Source organism: Platichthys flesus, chromosome 2 (genome assembly GCF_949316205.1).
Source record: "Platichthys flesus chromosome 2, fPlaFle2.1, whole genome shotgun sequence".
NCBI lineage: Eukaryota > Metazoa > Chordata > Actinopteri > Pleuronectiformes > Pleuronectidae > Platichthys > Platichthys flesus.
Window position 1 is genome coordinate 25,369,604 of NC_084946.1, and position 19,001 is coordinate 25,388,604.

The following is a 19,001-nucleotide window of genomic DNA, read 5'->3' on the forward strand; positions in this document are numbered from 1 at the left end:
CAAATCAACAGTTCACTAACAGCCAGAAAAACTAGTGAAGAAATCTCAATCCAAACTGGTATGTGTAGTTCTGCTGCAAGGAAGATATAACCCGTATTTAGGCTTTGAAGGTTTCCTGCACTGTAAAAACATAAAGTATCATGGACCTTTAAAACATTTCAAACATTCAAATAAACATGATGAAACATGACAAACTAAATGTTTTGAATGTTTTGGAATATCGTTTATGTTTGATGTCTTATAATGTTTTCAGATGTTTTGAGTGTTTATGGTTTCGATTTTTGAATTTATATATATTTGATTATTTTAAATGTTTTTATACTTTTCTTTCAATATTTTATTTTATGTCTTTCTCATTAAAGACAGAATTAACTGTTGGATTTTACATTTATTTTGGGTATTTCTAATCCAAACAGTCACACTAACAATATTCAGAGATATTATTCGCTTCTAGTACTTTAGGTAGTAGAGCTTTTGTTATGTTTACAAGAGGTACTGAAATATTTTTTAGGGTGTAAAACATTTCTGTGTTTGATGCTGCAGTGTTGTGTGTGTGTGTGTGTGGTGTGTGTGTCTCTCAGTGTGGTTCTACTGTGGGAGGAAGCTCTAGTGAGGAGTCGTGTCTTCCTTCATCTTCTTCTAAATCCTGAAGTGAAGGTGCAGTTGTTGAACAGGCAGCAGCTCCTGACATGAAACTACCCAGAGACTCCTCATCTCATAACTCATCCATGATGGTTCTGACACTGGAAACACTGGTGATGTCCACACTGGACCTCGTTAAGCACACAAAACAAAACCACACAAAACCCAAACACTGTGGCTTCCACACAACAGGCGGGCGGGGCAGACCTTCTGTGTAGATGTCACTGGATCCTCGCGGGCGTCTTGGAGAACTGGTGAGTGTGTTTTGGCAGCTGGAGTGATGAGCGAGGAAAAGCAGGAGGCCCCCCCGCTGGGTCTCTCTGTGCATTATAAGCTTGCAGCTCCCCAGCAGGCATCAAACACTACGTACCGGGGTGTCGAGCTTTTGCACCGCCAAGGGCACATTCGTTCTTTTGCTCTTTTTTTAAATATATGGGTCGACGCTCAACTCTCCCTAATTCTCCTCATGGCTGCAGAACTCCCCCGACACACCCACAAATACACACACACAGAAGAACACTCACTTTTTAACCGTTTAATTAAAACTGATTGTCAGGAGAATATTACACAACATTGTGCATGGTGCGCTTAAGTGAAGTGATGCAAACAGGTTATATATACATACATACATTTCTATATATGTATACACACACACTTGTATATCACATATATGTACAAATAACATACAATATTGCAATTTGTGAATCCAAACGTCTGGCGACTGTGACTTTGGTGAATATTTTCGGATCAGCTTGTGAAATGTTCCTGCCTTGATTCAAGATATTTATGATGAAGTCAATAATATAATCCTCCACTTCACAGCCACGCAGAGTTTAAAGCCTGTTACTCCTCCTTGCTGCAGTATTATTGCCTTCAAACAGCTGTATCTTCTGACCTAGGGATGGATACCAGTGGGTAGTTGTACATGTTAATTACAGTGACTTCCAGTTCCACGAGATGCTTTGATTTGAGACCGTCTGAGTATTCCACCTGACACACACAGCGTTAATACTGATACCAAGCACCTGGTGAAAGACTCGAGGAATCTTTGAAAATACAAACACAGTAGAACACTGCCACCTTGTGGAGGAACCCAGGTCTCGGCATGTGATAAAGTGCAGCTTCTCCCACTGATGCAACATTTTCCCTAATGCCACTTCTACAGCGACGAGCGACAGTGATTCACTTCTTCATGTCAATTCATTCACTGGCAGTCATGGGGAAAAAAAACTAAAAACAGGGAATCAGTGGGTTCTTCCTCGTCTATGGCGTGAGACTGAGACTGCTGGGGAAACAGAAGCAGATGTGTGTGTGTGTGTGTGTGTGTGTGTGTGTGTGTGTGTGTGTGTGTGTGTGGTGCAGCTCGACGGGGATTCAAGGCAGTCTGAGTAAAGGATGCTTTTATCACGTCAAACTCAAGGCACGTTAATTACACTGTATGTAAAATGGGACTCTGCTAAAAGCTGCCATTACTCCAGCGGTTCTCTCTCTCTCTCTCTTGCTCTCTAACACACAACGCACACAAAGAATCGAATTCGTCCAAAATGGGCGCACACAGTGTTGTGCGCTGGCAGAATATACAAATCTTTTTTAAATGAAGTTTCTTTCTTAAATCATTTTTTCCTGCAATCTGCAGATCTCAATTGTTCAAGTTAACTGGACCCTGGTGGTGATGAATGTGTTTTTCCATTTCAGACAGGAAGTCTGGACTCAGCAACAGGAAAATGTCTGGAGCGGGACATGACATGACATTTTGTTTACAGCACATTAAAACCAGAACTGGCTCTCATCACTAAAAGCTCTTGAATCTGCTCTCCTCTTTTACCGCCAGAGAAATGTGTATTCTTTTGTCGTTCTCAGTTGTGCATCAGAGAACTCATGACAAGCCCTTCTCGATTTTTCTGGACAGTTTCTCGACTGTATTCTCACCCTGGGCTCAGTCTGACATTTTCCCGAAAAAGCTCCAGAAAGTGTCCAAAGCAAGTGGCCTGGACGTTTGCTTTGTCACGTCACGTGTTGGGACCTGTCCGGACTGAGGTGCTCGTCTGAAAGCAGCTGTAGTGTACTGTGCAGTGTAATGGACAGAGGCCTGCCTGAAAGCAAATGGAATTCTCCAAAATGAAACCTGCAGTAAAATCAATAATGCCTTAAAATAAAAAAAAAGTAAAATCTTCTTGTAGATGATCAGTTAAAAAAAAATCTGCCCACACGTTGCAATCATTCACCCGGTGGCAGTACGCGATCCACATCCTTACATTCAGAGCTCCGACCAATCGCCTCTGGCCGCTCCACCTCGGCACTCTGTCCTTTGGGATCCGCCCTCTCGCTCACAATGGCGACAGAGGCGCAGAGTCCGGGCTGGTGACTTTCCCAGCCGGTACCTCGTACTTGAAGACCACGCTGAACAGCTTCCCCCCCAGCCGGTCGGCGAGCCACGAGTTCTTGATGACGGCCATCTTGAGGCTCTCGCAGCTGAGCCTGGCGTAGTAGTTGGTGTGAATGGCCCGGCCCATTCCCTCGATGATCACCAGGTCGGTCTTCCGCTCGCGCACCACCTGTGCCAGCACTTTGTCCAGACGGCTGAGGAGGATTAAAAACATTTGTTTCTCGCTGCAATGATCATAATACAGAGCAGCCAATGAATTCTGTTGTATCAGAAAACATAAATGTTGTGTTTTACATTCATCTGTATTTTGATTTACTCGCTTTGTGCTTCACATGTTGTGAGAAGCTTCTGTCAAGTTTATATTTACAGCAGCTCTGTGTAAAATGTTAAGTTATTTAAAATTCAGGCCACTGAATGGAACATCGTGGCAGCTTCTGGCTTCTGCTTATGGAAATATAAGTGGTTGGAACATTAATAAAGCAGAGTTTTAAGTGGGTCATTATTGTGGAATAGTGATACCAATAATAACCTCTCCTGCCAAAACAGTCAGTTTGTTACTGTAGTGAAAAATTAATGAAGCAGTTGCCAAATGATGGAGGAGATAGTTTAACAAATGAACAGTACAAATTCAAAAAGCAGGGACAGAGATATGACTTAGTCCAGAGCTTTTAAATAAAAAAAAAACTACAAACACTCATACTACATTTTAAACTACACCTGCCTGGTGAAAGTCCAACTCTTATTCCATGACCTAGTTTTAAATGTAAAAAAATCTTTGTGGTCTCTAGAATTAGTCTATGTAAAGACCATCAGGGTTGTATCAGTGTACAAGAGACAGTATCATGACAGGAGGGAAAGTGCTTCCTTGAAAAATGTCAAATGTGAAAATGCCAAATAACCGACCTCAGATCCAGACAAGGAGAACTGGATCCACTCTGGACCAACGTCAACCTGTCGTCCGTCAGAGCAGATCTGCAACGACACAACACATTGTACACGATTAGACTTTTAGAAGCTACTGAAGAGTGTATGTCATGTTGCCATCGTTGATTTTATTGTTACTTAAACTTTCGTTGTTTTCTCTGATGGGTTCTTCAACACTCACTGAATCACTGGATCCATGGCAGCGATTCTCTCCGTCAGAATTTGCAGTTCACCGTTCGTCACATCGTTCAAGGCCGGACCAGAGTTGCTGGCCAACACGACCTTAACAGACGTTACAGTTGAAGTAACATTTTATGAAACACATTATCTCTTCTGAATGATGGCGTCGTGGCTACTTACCTCTGTTCCCCGAGAGAGAAGCTCTCGAACAAAGGGTATCACCCCTAGAATGATGTCTACTCCACTATTATCTACGAAAAACAAGGCACACTTGTGAGGAGGACCCTGCAAGAGAAAACCAGGACGGATTGTGTTCAAGCACTGATCGGAACAAAAAACACACAACACTGATACACTATTGGCTCAAATGGGTGTTGTGTTTCTTCTTTTCTAAAAACATTAAGTGTTTCCTGTCAAGTTGTTTGAAATGAAAGAGCAGAGGGAGAGTCTGACCTTTAGTCTCTCCAGCCACTGGTCATAGGAATCAATAAGCCACGGCCGCTCTGAGGGAGGAAACACACAATCAGTCTCTGCACAGAGGAGCTCTGGTGCTGGTGTTAACCACAATCACTCTGATACCTTCCAGCTGTTGTTTTGCCTGCTCAAAGCCAAACTCAGGATCCGATTCCAGGACACTGTGACACAGGAAAGATTAAAATGTGTGATCAATAAAAACTTAAGCAACGCAGTCCTCTGAGTTTCTGGAAGAAACAAACAAACTTCCCAAAATCTGAGCTCAAGATTTAAATGTTTGGATTTGACTTCTCCTGCAGTCTGGCCTGCAGATAGAAAACAGTTGTCTGCCCTTAAAGTTACAGTTCCTCATATGATATTCACATTTCATTCTCTGAGATGACTGGGCTGCTCTACATTTAGACAGCTGTCACAAAGAAATTAAAGAAAGCTGCTGTTGCTGATTGTTTGGATCGATGCTGAGCAGAACCGATGGATTTCAGCCAAGAAGGAGACGTTCTCACATTATTGTCCAAATGAACTTTGGTGCAGAATCTATTCATTCAGTTTTGCAGGCTAGAAAGTTCAGGCTCTTTAAACCTTTAAACAATTTAACAGTTACCAAAGCGGCCACATAAAAACACAAGATATGCAACTGGAGCCTCCCCCACTACCCACAATCCCCTGGGCCGCTCACAGGGTACGATAACTCTACTTACTCTGACACGGCCTTGGCTCCCCAGTCGAAGACATTCCCAGCCAGGACGCCCCGCACCAGGGCAAACTGTCTCTGCTCCCAGCTCAACTGGTCCAGAGACCTCACCGCCTTCTGGTAATACTTGGTCGCCATGTCGTTCTCCCTCTGTTTGATCTGCAACACGACAGAGACACGATGCAGCGGACAGTTCACAGGCTGCTTTTTCCAGTTTTAAAAACACACGTAATTATATGGAAACAACTTCAGAATATGTTTTGTTTTAAAGTATTGAATTGTGAAACATGAAACGATAACAAATTCAAAACACGGGCCCGGGGGGGGGGGACAAACCACCTGAACACAGAAATCAAACAAAGTAGGTTGATAGATTTCACTCAGACCTTCGAGTAGGGATCAGGAAAGTTGAACTCGTTTAAACAGTGTTCCCTCGTGTCTAAAAGACTTCTGACAGTGAGGGATCCATAAGCACTAGGTGAGAGAAGAAGCACTCTACATTAGCCAGAGAGAAACACAGACACACACACAGAGCGGCTCAGGGCAGAAGATACACGGTCGTCTAATCACTGTTGTAATTGCATGACCAGTGTGAGTGAATGGTCATGTGATATGTGTTAATATGGACGTAGAAATCTTCCTGATATAATCACAGTCGCATGGATGTAGCCTTGAACAACTGATAAACACCTACGAGTTAACATCAAAACCTCTGCACTAACAAAGCACGTCGGCCCTTACAGCAGAAATGAAGACATGAAACTAATGCAGACAATGAAGACAGTTGAGATTTAGTCGACTAGAAGCAACATCTGAGTCTAACAGAAGCAGAAGCAGAAGCAGAGGCCGCTCTTACAATGGCTGGTGGCGGAGGGTCTGAAGCTTGTGTCTGTATTTTTGTCGGAACTTCTCCGCTCGCTCGGTCGCCTCCGGGATGTCGGGCTGACTCGCTACGGCTCGCTTGACCACCTGCCCAGAAAACACAACAACAGTTATCAGCCATGTTTCAAACTGATCTTTAAACACAGAACGTTTGCTCCATTTCCATTTTTGTTTATCTGTTTAATATCCTACAGACCACGGGTTGTATATAAAGATATGTGACATGAAACCGAGCCAAAAGTGAAGCCAAAGCGTCTCAATCACCCCCTTGTGGCTAACTGCAGTATCTGTGTTTTCTCAAAGATCTTGTCACACTTTAAATTCATGTGTTCCTTTTTCCAGTAAGTTTGGTTTTAATTAGTTATTTAATGGTGTAAAAACGTGGTGAAACGTCAGGATTGAGAGCTGGCACTGACTCATGATGTGTTGGTGTGACCTTGAAGCACCGGCTCCACTCCACGATCACTAGTGCACAGAGTCTGGCTCTAATGAGGTCAAAGTACAAGATGGCGGCGCCCGGATCAATGAATCCCTTAATACCTGTTCAACAGGGGGAGGGGGATTCTCGAGACACAAATCCATTGGAGAGGCCAACAGAACTTCATTCTTTTGTATTTCTGAAACAGATTTCTCCCTCTAAGATAAAGTTCACCGACCTTCTTCTGGTTGGCACATCTTAATTCCAAACTCTGCTTTCATATTGGGAAACAATAGCAGCTGCCCTACCCCGTCCAGAGCCTCCTCGAAGCAGGAGAGCCAGTACTCGCGAGCCACAGCATCCTCCGTGAGGTCCATGGTGTCGGGGATGTAAGAGGACGGGTCCTGCAGCAGAGGCAGATTCACCAGCTGCCTCTCCAGACGGTCCATCTCCAGCATGTCAAACTGGACACAACAAAGAGACGGAGAGGAGACGTGCCGTCAGCCTCCAGCAGATCAATACCACTGCCAGCTTCTGCTCACATTTCAAAGGCGATTCCGGCTTTCACTATTTAAACTTTAATACGAGGAGGACATTCACTTTATTTGTCTGATTCTTAGCAGAACTGCAGTGGCTGTTTGTGGTCAAAAGGAAGATGCATTAAGGATGAAACGAGAGGTTCTAGCAGGAGGACACAAGCAGTGGTCTATTAGAGAGGGTCAGAGGTTCTTAAGGGATACACTGCATCTGCACAGGGTCTCTAAGGTGGTAGTTCACCTTCAGCTGAAATGTCAATGTGTAGAGCCCGACTGATATGGATGTTTGGAAGCCGATGCCTAGTAAAGAAATTCAGATGTGGATATATCACCCAATAAATAAATATATAAAGTGTTACAATGATTCCGGAGGTGTTGTTATCAAACCTCAAAGAAATGTGATCGATGCCTGATATTATACAGTTTAAGTATAAATTATATTATAAATAAGTAGAAAACACAATAAAACCAAATATAGAGAATTTGATTGAAAGAGAATAAACGTAAAAGCCAATCTCTTTTGCAATGTTTACAAAAAAAAAAATAGTATGATACCTTGATGTCTGTGAAAGACTCTTCTGCCAAACAGACAAATTGGTCGGGCTCTTCGCAATCACACTTTTCTAATTTGCACAAATGAAAACTAACTAGGGAAAGCTTGGGAACAAAAACTAAACTTCAGAGAGTGAATTATTATCAGCATGTGATGCTCTACACAGACCTGCAAGCTGCAAGTATCACAACAAAAAAGTCAAAAACACAGCAAGTGCACAGTGTTAAGGGCTCTCAGGAAATCTAACTCTGTTCTTCTCCATCCTCATATCATAAGATTTATCCAAAAACGATTCAATGAGTGAAAAAGAGCAGCTGCAGGTTCCTCAGCAAAGCTCAACTAAATCTCCTCCTCTCGGGTCTCTCGTTTCCCGGCCCTCATGAGCAAGCAGCCGAGTGCCTGACTTGAGTGTTTACTGAAAGCAACCGGGAGCAGGAGCGATCTGTCTTCATCAAACCAGAGCACACGAGTCAAGCAGTCGAAGGTACTTACAGGAAACTGAAGAAGAGGGTTTGGTGACCACGAGAATGTGAGGGGAGGAAATGAAAGAAACATTATGAGATTGCAGAAACTGATGTGAGTAATGTTTTGTTTTTATCTGGTGGCCTGTGGATTCACTGAGGACAGTGAATCGGCGACTCCGTAGAAATGAATGTGAAAAATAAACAAGACTGGAGGAATAAAAACCGATGAACCATGAGCGGAGTGAAAATAGGTCATGAGGGTTGAGGTGGTGAATTTTTCATATCCGACAACTCTTCACTTCCTGCAGCGGACTCACCGTTCCACTGCGAGCGCGCTGCATCGGATTCATGTCTGGAGACACACTCATCAGGCCCGAGCTTCCAGCATAATTCTCACCCCAGCTGTACTGGTTTGGATCTAAAAATAAAAAGGTGAAAAGACACAATTATGACACATTTATGCTGCAAGATATTCATTATAGTACAATTTATTTTTTAACTAAGGTTCAAACATTGTGCGTCACAGGTTTTAACAGAGTAATTAACTTTTTTAACTTTTTACAGCCGCTTTTATTGGAGTTAAGTCATCCAGCATGACTTCTCAATCATCAGTGAATATATTCATTCAAGAATCACAAAGCAGGTATTTGTAGAATTAGTTTTCTTACTGTCTTCCTCTGCTCCTTTAAGAAAAGCTCCAATGGCTCCGAGATATCCTTCATGTCTCAGGAACAAGGCCTGAACTTCACCCTGCATCCACAAAACCAAAAGGGCAATCAAATCTAAATCTGGGCTGTAGGAGAAAGTTCAGCTGATAACAAGCGAAGCTCGGGACTGGAAAGAGAAAGGAAGATTAACTAGGACATCTTGAATTTCTTCAAGACACTTTGTTTCTTGTACAAACACTAATGTGTTAGTTGTGTTTATTCGTTAAGTTTCGACCCCCTAAGGAGGTTGTGTCAATTTACATGTTGGTTTGTGTATTTATTTGTCAGCAAGATTAGGCAAAAACTACTGAACATATTTCCACAGAACTTGGTAGAAGGACGAGAACATTTCAAAACTTTCCCCAATGTCCAAGGGATTAATAAATAAGCAGCGAAGAAATTAGACATATTTGTGGGGCTGATATCTTTGAGTGTGTGAAATGTGGTGCAGAGCAAAATAAATAAATCCAGATCTAGCAGATTTAAATGATTTTTCAGTCGCTGTACAGTAAGAACTTTCGCTACAAGCCTGTAACTACCACCGTGTAGCTGAAATCATTTAGATTCAGACGGTGAGCACCGGTTTACACGTGTCTTCAACAACTTTAAAATGACGTCCAAACAAACATGACAGACCGTTGGGCCCTGGAGGAATACCGTGCTCTACTCTAGTGTCAGCAGAAGAGGTGACCTTGCCTTTGTGAAGAAGTTGATGCTGTAGGTGATTGTGTGCATGGTGACCGGGTGTCCTCGGATGAAGAAGCCTCCGAAGTAAACTCTGGTCAGGTTGTGGAGCTTGGCATACAGACAGGCCAGCTGCCCGATGTCATTGCTGATCATATGGAGTAAACTCTTGGCCATGTCTTCTTTAGAAAACGCTGCAATTCAGAGTTATATAAGCAAAAAGAGAAAATATCCATATTAGGAATCTAAAAAAAGATGTTGAAAAGCATTAATGAGACTCATGTATGGAATCAAAGTTTTTCATTATCTCAGAAACTCAATGCTTGTCTTCAGTGGCATTATCACATCAAACTAAATTCCAATTCATGTAAATGTCACAACAATGTCGCAATAAAACCATAAAAATTATAAAACTGTGTTTACGTTGTTCTTCTGATCACATGGGCAGTAGGACAATTCAGTGTTCACGGACACTGACAATAAAATCACAAAATTATACTGATTACTCAATTGTTGCACAACAGCAGCAGCTCAACAGTGAGTGAGCAGAGCTACAGCAGAACCGGGTCAAAGGGCATCAGCTAATTTCTACACAAGCTTTGTTCTAAGATTGAAAAATATTAAGTCGGACTTGCCAAAAACAAGACGTCGCAACCGAGACCTACAGGAAAAGATGGATCTGACTTTGTGAGATCCTTGTTTTTTACACTCCCTCCTCTAGCCGTCTAACGTGCAGCCTGAAGTCAGCTCCGATCCACAGATGTTACTCTGCGCTCCAGTGATGTTTAAGGATTAAATGAAGCTCTGGATTTGGCCATTAGCTGGAGACAGTGTGACAGTTTGCAGTGTTCGGAGCATATGGGCGGACAGCAGAGCTGGGGGGGATAATACTGCAGGGTTGGTTTGAGATTCACTTGAAACGTTCATACTTTCTTAACTGGGAAACTGGGTCACCAGCCGAATACATTCTACGCACCATGAGTCTGAGCCGACTGTAGGTGCTACCCATCGAGGCAAGAAAAAAAAAACAGATTTAATGTGTTTCTTTTAATATCAACTGAATGAACTGCAGACTACGGTAGCCTCGACATATACAAACATAGCTCTACGGTGAAGCCACAGAGTTAAAGTGCACGTGCGTCACCTTTGTCGGCAGTGGCAGATTTCCCAAAGCTGCTCGCGATGAGATCCCCAGTCATCCCCAAGGAGCCGTACGATCCTCCATAGATGTCTTTGACGAGCATATCAACGCTCGCGTGCTGCCCTTTGGAGGCCAACTGTAGCAGCTCGTCAAATCTCTACAGGGAGAGCAAACGATAGAGTTCATCACTGCGCAGAGGAATAGATAACAAATACTGCTGCAGTTAAAGACCATGATATTTAGGATATACCTTTGTTTTGGTGAGCAAGGCTCCCAGGCCCCAGAACGTGCCTCCACCTATCGAGCTTCCTCCTATTCGCTCAAATTTGTCCTCTGATTCGACCTGTTGAAGAGAGAGTGAATGCGACGTGTGATCAAATACAGTAAGAGCAGAAGACTCCAGTTTTGACATACTCCATTTCAGGTCAGAAAGTCATGTGCTTTGTCTCTTCAGGCTAGAACAAACCCTGTCTATTCTGGATATATGACTTCTCCTCTCTGCTAGGGAAGGGTTAATTTCTCTGTCAATCAGATCCGGATCAACAGGTTTATCCAGGAACTTTTTAAAAAACGTTCTCGTGGTGGAACAGGTCGTTCCTAGCTTGTTGGAGTCATGGGTTTGTTTTCTGAGCGTCTTTCTAGTTTGAGCCAATGATAACTTTGATTATTTAAAAAGTTGCCACAGACCTACAGATAATTGTGATATGCAGACTTAATACTTAAAAAGGGTTAATGCATGTTTGCAATTTCATCTGTGTCGGGTACATTTTCTGCTATAAGAAGTCAATGTCGCTTTTAATTATGAAACTGCCGCTGAAACTTCCTCTTTGATAAGAGACATCTGGTTTATGACTCAGTTTATCTTTACTCTTTCCACTGAAACATCCTCTAAAAAGCATTTAACATGTGAAAAATACATTAACAGTGAAACCCTCCTTGGCAAACTACACAGAAAACCTTTGTGTTTCAGTTTTCACCTTGACTATGGAGACACCAGAGCCGATGTTTACGAGCAGGTAAGGGAAAATATCTGGATCAGTCGTCTGGAAGCGGAACTCCGAGTCGGCGTGCTTGGCGTACACAAAAGCCTCATGGGGGATGTTCCTCAGCACAAAGTTACAACCCCTGATGAGGCAGGTCATCTCGTCCTCCTTGTCCACTCTGCCACACAGCAACACAACAAGAGAGAGCTTGAATCATCATCATCGCACAAATATATTATAAAGCCAGAGCAAGAGAGAAGCCATTTTGTCCACATGCTGCAGGTAAATCATTAGTCTTTTCAAGTTTGTACATTTAACTAGACAGAAGCGGTTTGCAGTGCAGTGTTAGGAGCCATACCAAAAAGCAAGTTAAACATCCTGTGAACACTTGTTTTCAAATGGTTCACCAACAAAGAGGCAGCTAAAGCTGGGCCATTGAACTGCAGAGGTTTTTCCAGAATAGTCTCCATATGGTCTCTAAAAGTTGTCTGATGTAATGTGTTTCACAGGAAGAGGGCAGGATAATTCACTGTGTGTGGATCACTTACAATTAGGGCAAATCAGCATCTATTATTCGAATCTAATCAACTGGAATATGCTTTCCCTTCCTGTTTTTCTTGTACATGCACTCTAGCACTGTACACTATGAGACCAGAAGAAGAGTGACACAGTGTAGAGGAAGACATCGTACTGAACTGTTGTTGTTTACACTCACCTGAGTCCAAGTTTCCTCTCAATGAGCTCCTTGAACTTGTGTGCCCCTCCGCCAGTGGCTTTGATAACTTTGGTTCCCGTGTTGACCAGATGGTCTCTGATGAAGTCCAGGCACGTTTCGATGTACGCATTCTCAAACTTGATGAAGTGCAGTCGAGGAGTGACCTCCTCCTGCACCGATATCTCATACAGCTTGTCACTGGAAGCCTGGAGACAGGAACACAGAGGAGAGAGAGGGTGAATGCTTCTTTTTACATCCAGCTACAGACATTGCCCTCTGCCAGAGGGGAACACTGACATTTCCCTTTCACAAAAGTCTCGCTGTTCAGCGTATATAAGATTATCTGTTGTTCCTCGGCTCTGGAGCTTTCTGCCAGAGGAGTGGAGGGCAGTCCGGTAAACACTTTTAAAAGAAATCTTAAGGCCTACCATTTTATCCAAGCATTCTCTTAACCCATTCTAATTATCTTAATCTATTCAATTAAAATCACCACCACCACACAAACATAATTTCATTTATATTTCTACTGATTTACTGAATGACCCCTACTCTTGGAGAAAATTTGGCTGCTTTACACCCTGTTTAATAAATGTTATCTGGTTATCTCTGTTTTGTGTGTGAGCTGCTGAATACTGGAAGTGAATGAGTAAAGAATTTCTTTGATAAAGTCCAGTCCCTGTTTATATATAACGCACAGAAGTAGATCATAGATAGAGATTCCTATCTGCTGTCTGACAATCTATAGGGTGTCAGACATTTGTGAGGTGGGGTAAATACTTCATCTCATCTAACGCTCATTGTATTGCTGCACAGTTGCGATTCAGGTTATTGCAACATTACACGAACAGTGCTACACAAATTAAGTCTGATTTGATTTATTTTAAAAGACAGAAAAACGCAGAGAGACCAAGAGAATGAGGCTTTTTCCCTCATTCATGCATTTTGGACTCAGGGAAGTTGAGGGGGCTGAAGGGGAAAGTTGACACGAGCACTGGGACACCACGGATGTCACAGAAATGGAAGAACATACATAAACACACACATAAAATGAACAATAATAATGATATTTACCTCTGTACCGTGCTCGAAGGATCGCACTTTGGCCACTTTGTGTTGTACATTAGAATAGTAGGCTAGCTTCGTGAGAGATCCACCTGTTAAAAGGAAATCAGTGTTAATAATAATAACAACAATAACAATAATGACAAAGTGAAAACATGATATAACCTGGATTACAGCTCACGTGCAGACTTTAACACTTCCCTGACTGTGTGATTACACTTCACACCAACACATGCTAGCTAACGGCTAACACCACCACCACCACCACCACTGCTGCTTGAGCACCTTGTTTTAACACAAAACACAAACACACGTCCTGGCCCTGCACACGCGTTGTTTACTTCCACTTTAAAAGTCATAGTGTTATCATAGTATTTGCAGCTGCTTGTTTTTTTGGCTCCACTGACGTTAGCCTCGTTAGCGCTTTTACAGGCGCAGAGGACAGACACGCAGGAACCACGCGAGCACTTCCGGGTACCTATGTCTATGGCGAAGCGTTTGGCGTTCTCCAGGTTGCGGAATATCTCGTCAGGAGGGAGAGTGATGCTTTTATCCATGGTGTGTCCGCTGCCGCTGCTGCTGCTGCTGTCAGAGAACTCACGCTCCGCCATCTGCGATCATCTGACGCGACGTCAGCGACGGGCCTGCGTCTAGCTGCACGTCGACCAATCAGCGGCCACGTAAACACCGAGGAGTGGGCGTCGTCCTCCGCAACGTCAGAGAATCATTAACACAACTGTCACTTTATTAGGTACACCCAAACTAGTAAAACAAGACAATCCTATTGTTATCATCATAATGATGATAATAATATATTAGGAACACCCAAACTAGTAGGCTAACATAATCCTATTATGATAATAATTATAATCATAATAAATAATAATAGTAAATGATAATAATAATCATATTAGTAATTATTTTAATCATATATTAGGAACATCCAGAATAGTAAGGTCAGATAAGCCTATAATAATCATATTAAAAATCATAATCATAATAGTTATACATTAGGTACACCCAAACTAGTAGGTTAAGATAATCCTATTATAATCATAATCATCATAATCAAAATAATCATAATAATCATAATAACAACAATCATATAAGTAGTTATAATAATAATATATTAGGAACACCCAAAATAATAGGATAAGATAATCCTATAATAATTATCATAATAATCATAATTATGTATTAGGTACAGCCAAACTAGTAGGATAAGAGAATCCTGTAATAATAATCATAATAATCATAGTAATCATAATAACAATATATTTGTTCCACTCAAACTAGTGAAATAAGATCATTCTTTGGTGATAATAATAAACAAATTAAATAATTATATTTTTTGATTTACTTTAAAACAGAGTTACAACAGGAGAGATTAAAGATAAAATTATTAATAATGATAACAGTAAAAAATACAATCATGTTTTTGTAATTTTTGTTATTTTGCACTTTTCAAGCAAATAAATACAAATTCGTTTTCAAGGACATAAAAAAAACATGCTACAATAGAGGTCTCCACAAAACATATGTTACATGCAAATCATAAAAAGCATGCATTAAGAACAAACATTACTAGATCAACATATACATTTATGAATGTGTGTGCACGTGAAAGCACTCACACACAAAAAAAAGTTCAGACAACAGATGTAAAGTCCAGCAGTTTAAAAAGTCTTTGTTTAAAAGGACATTTTAAGACGAGATATATAAACAGAGTCAGCTGATCTAAAAATCTGTGGTCTGTATTCTGCAAATCCCGTCTTTAACCTGGACTATGAAACAGTTCAAAGACTAACAATTCATTTTGAGGACATAGATGTGCTTGAAACCTCATGAGATGTTGCACAGATATCCACTCTGGTGAATAATAATGTGTTTTATGGGTCTTCAAACACTTTTAAAAATTAAAGCCCTCTCCCCTGGCTTTGCCCTGGATTTATGAAAAGCTCACAGTGTTTCAGTTTTATCTGAGTTCTTATATCTTTACTCAGTCGTGTTGTAATAACTTGTGGAGGTGGCTCATCAGAGCAGCTCCAGCTGTACCAGGGGGTGATGGGCAGAGCTGGGACCAATTGGCTCATCCCAGTCCTGTTTAAAGGAGGCAGACAGAGAGCAGCCACATGTGGGAAGAGAATGAGACAAGAAGGGAGACACACAGAGATGAGCTGCTGCTGGAGAAAGGTTCTGTTTTGGGGCTTATGTTGACTTATTGAATTTATATTTATAGTTTTACACCAGTAAAAATGATGAACTGGTGAGTGGCTGGTGTTGGGAGACTTGTGGTGATAAGGGACTTTGAATAGTTCAGTCTTCCTCCTTTCTATCTGGATTCAGATGAGTTTCATATTAAAACAGTTTTTCAGGTGAAAAGAACAAAAGGCCATGGTTTAAGTTTCAGTTGATATGTTTTATTCCCAGAGAAAACATGAATCACATCTTGTTTCTGTTCCTCCATAAAGGCAATAACGTGATGATACATCACAGTAAACACTTGCCGTCCAAGACAATGAACTCAATAAGAGACAAGTGAACATGAACTTTCTTTTCTTCAAAAGAGACATGAGTCATTTAGTCCAAACAGTGAACCAACTATCTTATACTGACAGAAAAAACTTTCAGATTCACATTTTTTGACATATGTCAAAACAATTCCCGACTTCAAAACCCAACATGGATCAACAATCTTTTTTACATTGTACAAATATACATACAAGTAGGTGATGTGCACTGGAAAACACTACAGGAATGTAGTTCAAAAGTTTCCAGTTATTTAGCATACTGATAAATCAATAAGATGATTGTATTCATAGAACACAAAGCTGTGTTTCCTAATACAAACAAAAAGGAAATCATGCTTTCAAATTTTACTCAGCCCAATAGGACTGAAATATTTTGCTCAAGAAATTCTACTTTAACTGAATAGAAAATTACTTTTGATCAACAAGCTCGTCTCAATTTGTCTGCTATCAGTGTTGTGTTAGCAGCAATACACAAGCATTGTGAGAATAATAACGTGTACTTCACAGAGTAACATCTGAATAAGAAATAAGTGACTATTGTTAAAATAGTAGTGGACCTGTTGTCTGCAAATATCACAGAAACACACAATTTAACTTTTACAAAAGTAAAAAACAGCAGAAGAAATTGCAGTTGCATGCAATGACTCTTCAGGAAACGAGATGACCACAAGAACGAGCACAGTTGTTGGAGCTTCACTTTGATTAAAGTCCTTAGGTGTCTACCACGGCCTCCAGGGGGCGCTGCTGACTGGACTCTTGTCCTTGCTGATGCTGCTGTGGACTGTAGAGCTCAGAGGAGAGAAGTCAGCCTCTCTCAGCTTCTCCTCAGAGGAAGACTGCAGCTTGTTGACGTGCTTCATCAGTCTTCTCTGCTGCTGTGCGTTCACATCCTCACTGGACAGGAAGTGTGCCACCTCCTGGACACATCTGGAGTAGCCCCGTTTGACGGCTGCTGAGCCCACAGCTGGATTCTGCTGCTGCTGCTGCTGCTGCTGCAGTCTTCTGAGGAAGTAAACGGTCATCTCCAGGATGTCTGCTTTCTCCAGCTTGGAGTCTGGCTGCTGGTTGAGGAACTCTGGACCCAGGAGAGACTTGAGCTGCTCGATGCTGCTGTTGATTCGCTCTCTGCGTAACTTCTCCACCAGAGGCTTTCTGAGCTGCAGGGACAAGAACAAAGTCAGTCATCAAGTCATTGTGGAGTCAAGAGTCAGCATGAACAAACACAAGCTCTGGTGGAAGAAGAGCACGTCTCCTTCACTTCAATTTACCTTGTGGCTCCGAGTCAGATGCTCCTGAGAGTTGGTCATTGCTGCAGTGATTGTAGGAGCCATGTGTGGATCTCTGTGCTGTAGAGGTCTGTGTAGAGACAATCTGATCTCTGCTGCCTTCATCCCTCCTATTTATAGTCCCACATCTCCATATCAATGTGTGGGTCTGGGGCTGGCTGCAGGTTCCCACAGTCTCAGCCAATCAGAGAGCTCGGGGAGACAATAGTGCATGTGGAGCAGCAACATGCTGAATGGTGTTAATGCCTCGGGGACAATAGTCAAATCTCAGGGGAACAGGTGGAGGACTGGGGGGGTGATGGGGAGAGACTCACAGAGCTCTGTGTGAATCTGGGAAAGTGGTGACCCTGTAGAGAGCTGATCTGCTGCCTGGTGCTGATCAATGACTTTGACTGAGCACACGCTCATCAGCTCAGAACAGTGACAACTTAAGACCACCTATAAATCTTAGATGTGTAATTATACTCTAAGTGATTTAAAATCATTTTAAGTGAAACATTGTATCTTAAAAGCAAATCAATATTATATTTAACCCCAGATATTTAATCAATTACCTCCCTTGGTATGTTGAAGCATGCCCTCTTATATATGGACTGCTCCTGTTATTAACACAGATGTCAGTGTGTATCTATAGATACATACATACATACAGTACATCTTGTGCTTTTGCCTGACGATACAAGGTGTTATGTAGTGACCGACTCCCACTCTGTTAATTTTAAGGGACTGATATGTGTGTCTTCAATTTAGTGCAGATCCAAACATTGAACTCCAGATGTAGTGGATTTAAATGTAGTTTCATGAGACTGAGGGGTCTTGGCAGAGGGATGTGCTAATCTTCTAGTTTTTTAGGGTGTTGCATTGCTGTAAAAGACTTAAGTATTATTAATTACATTATTTGGACATCCTTTTCTAATGTCTCACAGGGAAAGGGATGTTATACGTCATTTATAATCTATTAAAAGAAAACCAAATTCCCATTTTATTGTGGATGATAAGACCAACAAAAGATTCCTTCCCTTGCTTTTGTCTATTCAGTCCAGACCGTCCTTTGACCACGAGATCTTGTCGCTTAGTCACTTTATCTTTAGTTTTTTCTTAAAACACACGGCGTTAAATAAAGTCACATGTGTGTCCAAACATCGGGCAACACAAAAAGTCTTTCTAAACGTCGATGTCGGGGGCCGTGTTGGCCGACACTTTGGCAACTGTCAATGGGTTAAACCAGAAAAGGCTCAGATTGCAAACGATGACCCGTTGAAACAGAGGGGAAATTAATTTGGCAAAAGTTAGTGAGTTGGCACCAGAGCGATGGAGACAGAGAAAGGAGAGAGTGAGAGGAGCGGGAAAAATCTTCCAGTGGAGTGTGCCAACTCCCTCCGGAGAGCAGTCAGGTGCTGCTGGGGCCGAGGATGCTAATCACACTCAACTGTGACTCTGCTCTCTCTGCTTTCCCACACTCAGCCGCGGCTCAACAATAGACATGTGCCTTGTTAAATGTTAATTCATCCCCACACAAGCAGCTCCCGGCGCTCCCCCGAGGCCAGCGTTTGTTGTCTGGACAATCTCAATTAAGGAGACGAGGGCTGGAGATAAACACAAATATTGTGACGGAGGATTTGGCCTAACAAGCAATCAACCAAATTTATCTGGGTGCAGATTTTAGAACAAGATAAAGTAGATGGCAACATTTTTCTATGAACCACAACACTTAATAAAGATAGAAACATTTAATTCATGGT

At 41.9% G+C, this 19,001-nt stretch overlaps 2 protein-coding genes across 2 annotated transcripts; both read right to left on the reverse strand.

The window, feature by feature from the left end:
• Window positions 1-1,162: 1,162 nt before the first annotated feature.
• On the reverse strand, window positions 1,163-14,062 carry pank4 (pantothenate kinase 4 (inactive)). Its single transcript, XM_062408156.1, has 19 exons — window positions 13,921-14,062; window positions 13,452-13,534; window positions 12,381-12,586; window positions 11,660-11,843; window positions 10,933-11,025; window positions 10,686-10,839; window positions 9,554-9,735; window positions 8,819-8,900; window positions 8,468-8,568; window positions 6,906-7,061; window positions 6,154-6,266; window positions 5,684-5,771; window positions 5,305-5,456; window positions 4,712-4,767; window positions 4,586-4,635; window positions 4,313-4,417; window positions 4,134-4,234; window positions 3,932-4,000; window positions 1,163-3,222 (listed from the first exon to the last, which is right to left on the reverse strand). The coding sequence occupies exons 1-19, from the start codon at window positions 14,051-14,053 to the stop codon at window positions 2,970-2,972; spliced, it is 2,361 nt and encodes a 786-aa protein (XP_062264140.1). The 5' UTR covers window positions 14,054-14,062; the 3' UTR covers window positions 1,163-2,969.
• A 1,834-nt stretch (window positions 14,063-15,896) lies between these two features.
• On the reverse strand, window positions 15,897-17,364 carry LOC133971151 (transcription factor HES-5-like). Its single transcript, XM_062408400.1, has 2 exons — window positions 17,242-17,364; window positions 15,897-17,130 (listed from the first exon to the last, which is right to left on the reverse strand). The coding sequence occupies exons 1-2, from the start codon at window positions 17,362-17,364 to the stop codon at window positions 16,693-16,695; spliced, it is 561 nt and encodes a 186-aa protein (XP_062264384.1). The 3' UTR covers window positions 15,897-16,692.
• Window positions 17,365-19,001: the final 1,637 nt, after the last annotated feature.

Coding starts and splice junctions, on each gene's coding strand:
- LOC133971151 (XM_062408400.1), bottom strand. CDS start 17,364: ATGAAGGCAGCAGAGATCAGATTGTCTCTACACAGACCTCTACAGCAC. Junction 17,131..17,241: donor ATCTGACTCGGAGCCACAAG/GTAAATTGAAGT, acceptor TTGTCCCTGCAG/CTCAGAAAGCCTCTGGTGGA.
- pank4 (XM_062408156.1), bottom strand. CDS start 14,053: ATGGCGGAGCGTGAGTTCTCTGACAGCAGCAGCAGCAGCGGCAGCGGA. Junction 8,901..9,553: donor GCATCAACTTCTTCACAAAG/GCAAGGTCACCT, acceptor TTGTGGATGCAG/GGTGAAGTTCAGGCCTTGTT. Junction 4,768..5,304: donor GGAGCCAAGGCCGTGTCAGA/GTAAGTAGAGTT, acceptor CCTGTGTCACAG/TGTCCTGGAATCGGATCCTG.